Genomic DNA, 12,396 nt, shown 5'->3' on the forward strand with positions numbered 1-12,396 from the left:
ACACCTCCTTCAGGTCTTACTCAGATGTCACCTTCCCACTCCCTTCCTTGTCATTCCCTCCCTCAATCCTGTCCAACTTCTTTGCAACCCCATGGACTGTAGCACGCCAGGCTTCCCTGTCCTTCACTATCTCCCCGAGTTTGCTCAGATTCATGTCCTTTGAGTCGGTGATGTTATCTAACCATGTCATCCTCTGTTGCCCCCTTCTTCTCCTGCCCTCAGTCTTTCACAGCACCAGGGTCTTTTCCAGTGAGTCAGCCTTTCGCATCAAGTGGCCAAAGTATTGGAGCTGCAGCATCAGTCCTTCCAGTGAATATTCAGGGTTGATTTCTTTAGGCTTTTGAATGTTGATTTCCCACTCCCTGACCCTCCTATTTAATACTGCATCCCACCCCACATGTCCCCTCTTCCCTCACTTCATCCATCTTTTTTTTTTTTTTTTTCCACTTGGCCACACCATGAGGCAAATGTAGGATCCTAGTTCCCAGAACAGGGTACTAGACCCAGGCCCCTGCATTGGAAGCACAGAGTCTTAACCACTGGACTACCAGGAAAGTCCCTACTTTGTTCATCTTCATAGCACCTAGCACCAACTACCCTGGTGTATTTTCTTTCTTTCCCTCCTCATCCACTGCCTGTCCTGGAGCATCAGGATCATGAGGGCAGAGATCCTGCTCAGTCTTGGTCACTGCTCCATCTCCAGTGCCTCCAGCCAGGCCTGGCACATCGTAGGAACTTCCCTGGTGGTCCAGTGGCTAAGACTCCATGCTTCCAATACAGGGTGCCTGGGTTCGATTCCTGGTCAGGGAACTAAGATTCCATGTGCTGCAACTAAGACCTGGTGCAAATAAATTCATAAATAAACATTTTTTAAAAGAGGGCAGATAGGGACTTCCCTGGTGATTCAGTGGCTCAGACACCATGCTCCCGATGCAAGGGGCCCAGGTTCCATCACTGCTCAGGGAACTGGATCCCACATGCTACAACTACAGATTCCACATGATGCAACTAAGACTTGACACAGCCAAATAAATTTTAAAAATGGATAAATTAAAAAAGGGTGGATGAAGACCCCTGCTTTGGGACGCACAGTGTAGCATCTTGGGGAGAATGTAGAACTTGGAGGGGGTGCTCTTCTGGGTAAGAACTCGGCCTGGCTGTTACAGAAATGTTTGCTGAGAACCTGCTGGGTGCTGGGCACCCAACTCGGGGCACACACTCTGATCGAGACAGAGACAAACCCAGCCCTGTCCTCTGAGGTCACAGTCTGGTGGGAGAGACAGACCTGTGTCCAGACAGTTAACATATGGGATGATCAGAACTGTGATGGTTGGTGGGGGGTGGGGATTGTTCAGGGCATTGAGCAGACAGGGCCTCCGAGCTGAGGGAGGCCAGACGCAGGGCTTGTCCGGCTCCACCTCTACCTAGGAGGTGGCTGTGTTCCTACCCCACTGTGGTCACCTCCTTCACCTGGAAGCAGGAAGTCATTTCCAGGGAGACACAGGCAAGGGCGCAGACAGGGTAAGGCCTGCCTGGGAGGGGGTGGCACATCCCCAGCCACCATCCTTTGGGGCTTGAGCAGCCCAGAGACAGGCATTTCTGCCCCAGGTCACCCAGCCTGATGACATGGGTTCACTGGGTGCCTGTTGTGTGCCTGCTTTGCATTTCAGATGGGGAAACCAAGGCCCCAAATGGTACAGATTCTTGCTTGAAGTCATGTGGGATGTACCTGGATTCAATCCAGGGTCTGCACGACGAGCCCTTGGCCTGGACCATCGGCCTGTAGATGCAAGCGAAGCATGCTCCTGGGGGCATTCTCTGAGGGCCCACTGTGTGTCCTACCACACTGGGGTAGGGAGGAGTTTCTGCCGCCTGATTCCACACCCATGTTGACCCAGAGCATCTCCTGGGTGCTTCCCACAAGGTGCTGGGTTTCCAGGTGTCTGTCCCACTTCTATGAAGCATCAGCTATGGGCCCCCCCAGGGTTATGGGGAAAGGAGGTGTCAGAGTATTTCTCATTTAGCAGCACCTACTATGTGTCCCATGAAGAAGGGGCAAGTGGAGAGTCTGCCTGTAGATGTAGAGTACTTACCATGTGCCCTGTGTTTTGAAGAATCCGGTGCATGGCTCTCCAATGCATGGCTCCCCAGTGCCAGGGGAAGTGGAATTATATGCTCTGTTTTGCAAAAGCAGGGCCCGAAAACGGGCAGATCACCCAGGGAGGGTGCATTCGGTGCTGGGGAGAGATGGGGGTAGATCTAGCAGGGCATGGATGGGCAACCTGGGGAAGTGAGTAGTCCAGGTCCCTAGCAGAAGGGCCCACAGTGGGGCCCTCAGGGCCTCCCCCAGCTGCCTGTGCACCCTCACTGCCCCCATCAGAGCCCATGTTCATTGCCCCACGGGGGGTGAGCTTCTAGAGGCTGAGACCTGTCTGTCTCAGCTCTGCTGTTTACCCCTGGGCTTTACCTTTATAGTGATCTGTCATTTTCTGGCTCCAGGCCTTCTGTAGCATCGTGGGTAAGGGTGCTTAGTCGCTGGACCCAAACTTTGGTTCGAATCCCTGCTCTTCCTGACCTTGGTCATTTCTCTCTGTTCCTCCCTAACCCCTTCGGAAAATGGGGGTGATTGACGGTGGGGTGATGTGAGCCGTCACAAGGCCTGGAGTGTACTTTAGATCTCGATACACGCTGGCTATGGGAGTCGTCCTGAGCCATCGGGATCAGAGGTGGAATTCGCCTGGAATGGGATCAGCCGGGGGAACCGGCCCCCCGCAGCGGCCCATGGTCTCTGTCAGGCTTCTCTCCCCTCCCTGACGACTTCCCCAAGCTCCCAGGACCTACCGGGCCTCCGAATTCCCGGCCTCTCCCTCGGAGTTTTCAAACCCGCACCGGGGCCGCAGCGCCGGCTGGGATTGGCTGCCTGGGTGGGGCCACCCCTCCTTCCCCACCCCCCTGCCCTGTCTTCCCCTCCCCCTCCGGATCGGGTGTCTCGGGCTTGGCACGGTGGCCCCATCTGTTTCCAATCTGGCCCTGTGCTCTCCGCCCCCTCCCCACAGTTGTGGCTCGGGTGGGGGGCCTGTGCCACAGTGTTCCCGTTCGCCCCCCCACCACAAACACCCCCAGCCCCCTCCTGGACTCCCAGCAGAAGGAAAGCCTCTTTGTGCCTGCGCCCTTCCCCCACCCTGTGGGCTTCTGTGTTCGTAGGGGGCGCGGCCTTTGCCATCCAACCCAGACTGGGAGGGGATTTTCTGCCCCTTCTTCGACCTCCTGTATTTGGGTCTGTTTGGGGCGCCCCCTCTGACACCCTGTCCAGCATCCATTCCCTTTATCCGTTGCCATGGCCACGATCAGCGCCTGGAAGGGAGTGAGAAGCAGGGTAGGGGGCGCCCTCTGGCATCTGGCCTTCAAAAGGGAGGTTCTTGGGCTATGTCCCTTGGGGCGCCCCCTCGGGTATGTGCACACTCCGGGAGCGGAGTGCACACAGCGCACTCCCTGGGGGCCTCCCGGGCACAGGACCCCAATCCACGTAGGCTTCCAGTGCCCACAGATCTGGCTCCCAACTGGTCCCCCCGCCCTACTTCCGGCCGGGCCCCGCCCGAGGTTTGCTGTGGAGCCCCCTCCCCAGGCCCACCCCCTGCCGGCTCCGCCCATGGTCCCGCCCCGCCCCGCCCCCAGGCCGAGCTCGCTGGGCCTCGGCCTCTCTCAGTACTCGCGGCGCTCCGGGCGGACCCAGGGAAGGGCTGCAGCCGGCCCGGCCGAGGCAGCGCGGGGACCCGGGCCCTGATCTCTGAGCCTTAGGGTGAGTGCGTTGGGACCCCCTTCCACCTCGAGGCTGTCTGCGCTGGGCTTTGTCTCTTTCTTCGCCCCTACTCAGGCTCCCGAGACGGGGGCGGGGGGGTACCCTCCGGGTTCCCTCCACAGCCCCGCTGCGTGTGGTCTGGCCTGGCTACCCACCAGGGACATCTCAAGCCCACCTCTGCCTGGCGCGCCTCCCCCATTCAGACCGGTCGGTCTATAACTTTGGAAAACTCCAGACCGTTATGCTCCGTGGGGTCCCCTCCCCCGCCTGGCCCCCAGCCCGACCTCCTCTCCCACCTCCTGGGGGTGGAGCCAGGCCCCGGCAGCCTTCGCTCCCAGCCCGGGCGCAGGGGGTGCTCTGATAGAGGGCTTCTGATAGGGGGCTTTGGCTTTCTTCCCGCTGGGGACCCGCTCTGCAGAGGACGTGACAAAACTCCGGGGGTGGGATGGGGGTAGGGGCGTTATTGGCTGGGATCCTTGCTCTTGCTGCTCCCCAAAACTCCCAGAAAGTTTCCCTCTGTCTGTTTGTCCCTGTGCCCCTCAGATTTATTCTCTGCGTCTTGGTGTCTTTAATAAACTGAAGGGTCCGGCAAGTATATCAGCTCCCACCGACCCTCTCTCCATGCCTGTCTCCTTGTCCCTAAGTTCCCATGCCTCTGAATCCTCTACCTGCCCTCCCCGTTTTGTTTTAATTTTTAAATTTTATTATTGAAGTATAGTTGCTTTATGGGGGCTTCCCAGGTGGCTCAGTGGTAAAGAATCCACCTGCCAAACTGGAGACCTGGATTTGATCCCTGGGTTGGGAAGATCCCCGGAAGATGAAAATGGCTACCCGCTCAAGTATTCTTACCCTAGAATTTTCATGGACAGAGAAGCCTGGTGGGCTGTAGTCCATGGGTCCCCAAGTTGGACATGACTGGCTAAAACAACAAACATAGTTGCCTTGCACTGCTGTGTTGGACACCACCCCCCCAACCCCGCCGTCCCCTGCCCTGCCCCGCTTATTGCCTAAGAGTCCTGCTCCCCTGATTCCTACCCCAGAGGGGCTTCCTGGGGGAGGGGGAACCCCTGTTGGGGGCTGGCCCAGCCCTCCAAGCTCTGCCTGCCCCTTGATGAGCCTCCCCTCCGTCTCTTAATGCTTGAGCAGTTTCCCTACACCCAAGAGCCATGTCGGCTGACATGGTGGCTTCTTCTGGCCTCAGTTTCCCTCTCTGAAAAGGACGTGAACACAGGAATGGCGTGGGTCAAATGGGGCCAGGCATGAAGTAGGCATCTAATAAACGAACATTCCTGGAGTGGGGAGAAGACTCCCATCCTGGAGGTTGATAGGTCTGTGAGGAGTAGAGCCATGATGGGAGACACTGGCACTAGGACAGTCCAGAGGGGGCCGTGATCCTGCCTGGGGTATGCAGGAGGGCTTCCTGGAGGAGGTGACAGCTCCACTGAGACCCGAGTATGATTGTGCAGGTTGCGGTTGGTTGGAGAGTGATGAAAAGGTGTGCTGGGCGGAGGGGACATCGTGCACAAATGTCCCTGTGTGAGCCAGAAGGTGATGAGTAGGGACACCCACGGGGCAAACAGCACTTGCCGTGCGATGTGATGGAGTTGGCTGTTCTGGGTGGCTGAGGTTAGGAGTCTAGATTTGAATGGACTTTGATGGAAACCAGGGAAGGTTTTAGAGCAGAGGAGCGGCAGAGTCCAACACAGCTACTTCCAGCCCCAGGGTCAAGGGTCAGGACTGGGCAGAGGACGGGTCCCTGGACGAGTCCACTCTCAGCCTGGGATAAGGAGGTCTGTGGCTACGGCTTGAAGGATGAGTTGACAAGTGGGCCCCCTGGAAGGAAGACCTGTATTAGGAAAGGCCCAGAGGCCCGAGGCAGAGCAGTGTGTTCTGAGAACCCTGCAAAGAGGGAACAGGGCAGGCCCAGGACATCAAGTAGGGGTGCTAGGGAGCCTGGCAGGTGTGAGCAGGGCAGAGGTGCACCCAGATCTTGATGTTCCAGGGTCCCGCATGAAGCCGGTGCAGGGGACATGCTGGCAGGAGCCACTCTGACAATGAGGCCCTGCAGGGAGTGTGGACTCTGAGCTTGATTGGGAGCTGGTCTCTGGCCTCAAATCTTAACCCACCCTTAACCTTGGTGTGTGACCCTCAACCTGCAGCTAGCACTCTCTGAGCCTCAATTTCCTCCTGTGTCAAACAGAAGGAAGCACGGGGAGTACTTCAAAGGGCTGGGCATGTGGAAGGGACACTCATTACTCCCTCTGGGACTGGGCCTGGCTCCCCAGACGCCCTGCCCATCCATTCCAGGCGGTGGGGACCCTTGGGGACAGCTTGCAATACAAACCAATGGTCAGTTAAAGGCAGAACCCTGGGCCCTGGTACTAGCTCATTCCTGGAAGGTAACAGGGCCAGCCTCACCTGGCTGCACCCTGAGCCCGTTTGCCTGTGGGAGGACATTGAGGCCCCAAGAGGGTGGGGGCCTCAGCCAGAGCCACAGCCCACCAGGGGCTGCAGGGGCAGAGCTTGGCCCCTGTGTCAACCTTTGGGGACACAGCAACCCAGGGAGGCAGGAGGCAGGAAGGCCCACCCCTGAGGCCCTGGGAAAGGGGGTCCAGGCTGCAGGAAAGTCCCCGGGCCCAGAAAGGAGGCAGCGGAGCCACAGAGGTATGGGGGGTGGGGTGGGTGTGATGACCATGGGACTGTGCATCCCTGAGGGACTTTTCCTTAATAGGGACAAGCCACCCAGCCTTCCCTCTGCCTGGCCTTTGGAAATCCCTGAGGGTCAGGGTTGCACAGATGAGCCCCCTGGTCCCCAGGATGGCCCAGACCCAGAGGCGGGGCAGGGAGAGGCAGCAGGGAGTCCTCAGACCCCCAGGAGACCTTGCCTCGTGAAGGCGACACAAAGCCTATTTGCTGCCCAGTCCTGGTCATAATCATCCTTTCATGCTCCCTGCTGTGTGTGGGCACACAAAGCTGGCTCCAGGATCGCGTGACCTGCGCCCTGGCGCCTGACTGGAATGGGTGCCCGCTCACCCACTCTGAGCAAAGCCTGGTAGCCCCTAGAGGCCATCCAGCAGCACCGGGCCCAGAGAGGGTCATTCATTTTCCCGAGATCACACAGCAGCTAGGGAAGAACACAGTCCTGTGTCGACGTGGACTGTGGAACCAAGGCTCTGCCCAGCTGAGGGGCTTTGGCAGAGTCTCCTTTTCTCTGTGAGCCTCAGTTTCCCCATCTGTGCAGGTTGAGCACCCACCAGTGCCCAGCTGCTGGGTGTGGATGGTGGACAGTTTGGCGCCTGGCACAGAGGCGGGCAGGGATCCACCCGCACCCTGGGTTCCTTGTCCAGAGGCCGCTCCCTCCCCTCCTCCCCTCCTCCGCATGCTGTGCCCAGCCTCACTGGCCACACAGGTTATTTCCTGTCACTTGCATGGGTGGCTGTTCCCTTCTTAATGACCACGCCATCCTCCAGGACCTTGGGGATCTCGCTGCGTCATGCTGCCCCAAAGCTCCCACCTCAGTTTCTCTTTCTCAGCCGTGCTGGGGCTGGTGACCCAGGCTGCTTTATGTGTGACGACCATAGAGGAGGCTTGGCGTGGTGCCAGTCTGGCCACATCCCCTCCCCCCTGCTCAGAGGCCTCCCTGCTGAGGCCTCCTTGCCACCACTCTGTCCTAATCTCTCCCCATCTGCTCCTTGCCCTTCCTCATGCTGTTCCATTCTGTGGAGACACCCACCCCCATTCTGCTTCCCCCTTCAATTCTCAGCCAAGTAATCACATGTGTGTGCATGGTAAGTCACTTCAGTCACATCCAAGTCTTTGCAGCTCCATGGACTGTAGCCCACCAGACTTCTCTGTCCATGGGATTCTCCAGTCAAGAATACTGGAGTGGGTTGCCATGCCCTCCTCTGGGGGATCTTCCCAACCCAGGAATTGAACCCACATCACTTACGTCTCTTGCACTGGAAGGCGGGTTCATATTAACATTGAATCTGGAGGTGGTAAGGTCCAGGCAGTGGACATAGCACATGCAAAGGTCCTGAGACAGATGTGTTTAGGAACTGTGCCAGGGGGCCCCTGTGGCTTGAGCAGAGGGAGTGGGGCGGGTGGGTGGAGGAGGTCCTGCACGGCCTTTTGAGTGGTGGGGAGGACTTGCACTTTTACCCCCAAAGGAAGGGGCATGGGACCTGACTTGGATGCTCACTGGGGCCCTCTGGCTTTGAGGGAAGGACAGACAGGGCAGGAGACATGGCAGGTGATGACCGCATCGGTCCAGGAGAGCAATGATGGGACTGGACCAAATAGAGACAGAAAAAAAGGGTAAGAAGTAGACAGACTCGGACTAGACTTTGAAGGCAGAGCTGATAGGATTTGTTTATCTCCTCCCCTGACCCCTTGTAGAAGACTCTCACACCTGAGTCTTGCAGGAAGCCAGAGGAGGGAGAGACCCAGGGGGTTTGCTATGCAAGATCCTTCAGGGAGGGTGGGGGCCTGAGAGACCCTGGAACTTGGAACCTTCTGTTCTGTCTGATCCTCTCCTACCCCCATTCCTGCCCCAGGCCTTGCAAACCCCCAGTGCTCTGTCCTCCCCGCGCCCAGCAGGCTGGACTGGCCTCTTTGGGGGAGCCAGGAGCTGATGGCCAGGCCCCGCCTGTGCCTGGATCAGCCCCATCCTGCCCAGTCATTGAGAAGGCGTGGGCCCAGCGGGTAATTAGGGGCCTCCCAGTCTAGAAGGCGGCTGCCCTTGGCTTCCATGGGGCATGGGGGAGTGGGGGAGCATCGTGGCCGGGGCCCTTCAGGTGGGTGACCCCTGCCCATGCCAACTTGTATTAGAGGTGAGTAGACAGGAACTAGGAGGTCACCCCCACCTTACCCTCACGCCAGGGGGCCCTGGCAACCCTGGGTTTGGCAGTCTGTGTTGCTACGCTGCCTCGGTTTCCCTGAGGCTCTGTGCAGGCCTGACCTGCCGATCCAAGTGGTCTGGGCCAGAGCCCCACCCTGTCCCCCAGATGGGGCTGAGTCTGTGTGCATCTGTGGGTGGCGTCAGCTGCTGTGGTCACCCTGGCCGCAGCTGGCCATGGGCCATTTCTCCAGCTAGGGCCTTCACCGTCCTCGTCAGCCACTTTTGCTCTTAAAGGGCCTGTAGAGGGATTGCCAGGGGAGGTGGCTGGCTCCAGGCTTCCGTTTCCCCATCTGCACATCCTGGACCAGTTGGGTCCCAGTGTGTGTCTGTGGTCTGACTGTGCGCATGCCTGTGTGTGTACACGTGGATGAGGGGGGTCTTGACTATGCGTTTCTGGGTGTATATTGTCTGGATGGGTGCAAGCTCTGTCTGCTGACTTCCTATCTCTGTCGCCCCACTATGTGCCCACATCTGAGTCGGGGGGCTATGTGTTTTCACCTCCCGTGCCCCATGGAGCTCACATCTGCCTCCATACTCATGTTTGCCCACAACCCAGCTGTGTGTGTATATTGCCTGCGTGCCCGTGACCCTGTGTGTGCGTGTCTCCCCTGGCTGTGTATCTGTGATCTTGGCGGGGACTCGTGTCTGCCTCTGATCTGACTGTTGACATATGCTGTCAGCCCCATTGCAACCCCGTGTCTGGAGCTTGATTTTGTGCCTGTCCGTGTGCCTGTGGTGAGTGTTATTGGCCTGACTACGAAGAATTGATGCCTTTGAACTGTGGTGTTAGAGAAGACTCTTGAGAGCCCCTTGGACTGCAAGGAGATCAAACCAGTCAATCCTGAAGGAAATCAATCCTGAACGTTCATTGGAAGGACTGATGCTAAAGCTGCAATACTTTGGCCACCTCATGCAAAGAACTGACTTGTTAGAAAAGACCCTGATGCTGGGAAAGATTGAGGGCAGGAGGGGAAGGGGACAACAGAGGATGAGATGGTTGGATGGCATCACCAACTTGATGGATACGAGTCTGAGCAAACTCTGGGGGTTGGTGATGGACAGGAAGAGTCGGACATGACTAAGCGACTGGACTGAACCGAGGCACGTGGACCCATCTCTGTCACCTGACTGTACATCTGTGATGGTGTCTGGTCTCCCTGTCTGTGACCTGACTGTGTGCAAGCAGCCTCCATCTCTGTCTGGCCTCATGTGGTCTAACTGTGTGCCTGTTGAGCCCCCCAGCCCCCACTCTTCTCATCCTGATTTCTCCAGTCTCCACCCTGGACCATGACCCGGCCACCACCAGCCCAGCCTTCCCCTAGGGCTGCTCTGGGGCTGGGCGAGGTGACCGCAGCTGGGTATTTTGGGAGCCAGAATCACAGGGGCCGCCCCATCATTACGTGGCACCCATCCTTGTGGCCATGGTCTGGACCCACCCAGGCCATGGCCTCTCCCTGTCCCTCCCTTGTGCCCTGGCTAGGGAAGGCACTGGGGAGGGGGCTGTCCCAGGGTTTGGGTCCCAAGAAGGACCCTTCTGCCTTAGCAGAGGTTGAATTCCGTGGGAGAAACAGACACTGGTGATACACATTCGCATTTGACTTGCACATTGGGATAAATGCCGTGGAGGATGAGCTCAGTCGTTTCTGAAGCCGTGGGATGTGGCATGGGGGTGGGGGCTGACCTGTGAGAGGCAGGGAGGGCTTCCGGAGGAAGCAGCAGTGGGACTGAGACCTGTCACGCAGCAGTTGGGATTGGAGGGAACAGCATTCCCGGCAAGGAACTTAGTGGGTTCAAAGGCTTGGAGGTGGGGTTGACCTGGGGCTGTGTGGCCACACCTCCCAAGGGAGGGGGCAGGAGATCAGCAGGAATGGCTTCCTCTGGGGGTCACAGGAGCCATAGGTGTTAGAGCAGGGCAGAAACCAGCAGAGGTGTTTGGGAGGGAGGATCCATCTGGTGGCCAAAGGGTCCTGGTGGTAGGGACAGTCGGCAGTGTCACCCGGAGCCTTGGCCTTCAACAGGCTCAGCCTGGGAGTGGGAGGACTCGGATGTTCAGAGTGATTTCTAGTGGGGGGCTCAGCCAAGGTCTTGGGTCTGGGCTCCATTGGAGCTGAGGCTTAAGTGGGATCAGGACCCAGCCAGGGGTAGGGGTGTCTCTGTCCATTCAGGCTGACATAAAAAAATATCATAGACTGAGCGGATTATAAACAACACTCATTTCTCACGGTTCTGGAGGCCGAAAGCCGAAGATCAAGACGCTGGCAGATCTAGTGTCTGGTGAGAACCCGCCTCCTGATTCGCAGATGATCCTCTTCTCACTGTGTCCTCGCGGTGGGGGTAGCGGGGGAGCTCTCTGGGTCCCTTTGAAAGTGTTAGTCACTCAGTCATGGCTGACTCTTTGCGACCCCATGGACTGTAGCCCACCAGGCTCCTCTATCCATGGGATTCTCTAGGCAAGAATCCTGGAGTGGGTAATCATTCCCTTCTCCAGGGGATCTTCCCAACCCAGGGATCGAACTTGGGTCTCCCACACTGCAGGCAGATTTCTTACCGTCTGAACCCCCCAGGGAAGCCCCATTATAGGGGCACTAATCCCATTCATGAGGGCTCCACTGCATGACCTGATTGCCTCCCAAAGACCTTTAATACCATCCACACGAAGGGTTAGATTTCAACATGATTTTGTTGGGGGCAGAATACAGACATTCAGTTCATCATAGGGGCTCAGTCTCTCATTCTGCCCCATCATCACCCCATGACCCTCGAACCCCATGATTCTTCTCTGCCCCTCTGTGATCCTCCAGCTGCCTCCCCCACAAAGGCACCCTGGATTCCTGCTCCCCTCTCACAGCCCCTTTGTTTATCTCTGCAGACGCTGCCCCGTCTGACGCTTGGCTCGAGGCCTCTCTGTGAGGGACCTGGGGGGCTATCCCCCCCTTTAGGGTGGAGGTCGAAGTTTGCAGGTCACGGCTGAGCATGGCGCCTGCCTGGGGCCATGGTGTAGCATCTGTGATCAGGCCTGTGGGCCTCCTCATGGTCCTGCTGGTCGGAGGCTGTGCCGCAGAAGGTAAGTGCGGGTATCTGAGTTTGCATGTGCACATGTGAAAACGTGTCCCCACCTCTCCCTGAGGGCCCGTGGTTTTGCCAAGCAGAACCTTTGTGCTCCGTGAACGAGGCCAAGTAGAATGCTTTCTTTGTGCTGGGTCCTGTGAGGTGCAGAGGCCGATCTTAAGGATGGCATTAAAAAGCAGTCATAGTAATAGGAGTGACCATGTGGGTTTCCGAAGCATCGACTCTACACCCAGACCAGTGCTAAATGCAGACTTTATCTGCCTCCTCTCCCTCCACCTCACAGAACCCAGCTAGTCTCATTACCATCCCCATTTTTGGATCAGCGAAACCAAGGCTTAGGGGAGGAGGCAGGGACTTACTTGAAGTCGCTCCTGAAGAAGCCGCAGAGTTCACTTTCCCTTGCCACAAGTAGAAACACCAGTGACCAATTGTTTGACACACAGACAATCAAATCTTCCCAGGAGGAGCCAGGGGAGGCTTCTTGGGAGAGAGGGCATTGGAGCTGGGGTTTTGTGGGTGTGTAGGAGTTTGCCTATAGAAAGGGCATTATTGGTCAAGGTGTTATCACATGGAAAGGCCTGGAGTTAAAAAAAAAAAAAGAGTTTTGTGTAGTTTGGGGATGGGCAAG

The 12,396-nt window shown here is 57.6% G+C and overlaps 1 protein-coding gene across 1 annotated transcript in view; it reads left to right on the forward strand.

Moving 5' to 3' along the window:
• The first annotated feature begins 3,694 nt into the window (after positions 1 to 3,694).
• PTPRS (protein tyrosine phosphatase receptor type S) overlaps positions 3,695 to 12,396 on the forward strand; it is a 73,041-nt gene continuing 64,339 nt past the window's right edge. The window contains exons 1-2 of the mRNA XM_052643727.1: positions 3,695 to 3,799; positions 11,569 to 11,763. Of these exons, the coding sequence (XP_052499687.1) occupies positions 11,673 to 11,763 (91 nt within the window). The 5' untranslated portion in view covers positions 3,695 to 3,799; positions 11,569 to 11,672. The remainder of the gene's footprint in view (positions 3,800 to 11,568; positions 11,764 to 12,396) is intronic.

Source organism: Budorcas taxicolor, chromosome 7 (genome assembly GCF_023091745.1).
Source record: "Budorcas taxicolor isolate Tak-1 chromosome 7, Takin1.1, whole genome shotgun sequence".
Lineage (NCBI taxonomy): Eukaryota > Metazoa > Chordata > Mammalia > Artiodactyla > Bovidae > Budorcas > Budorcas taxicolor.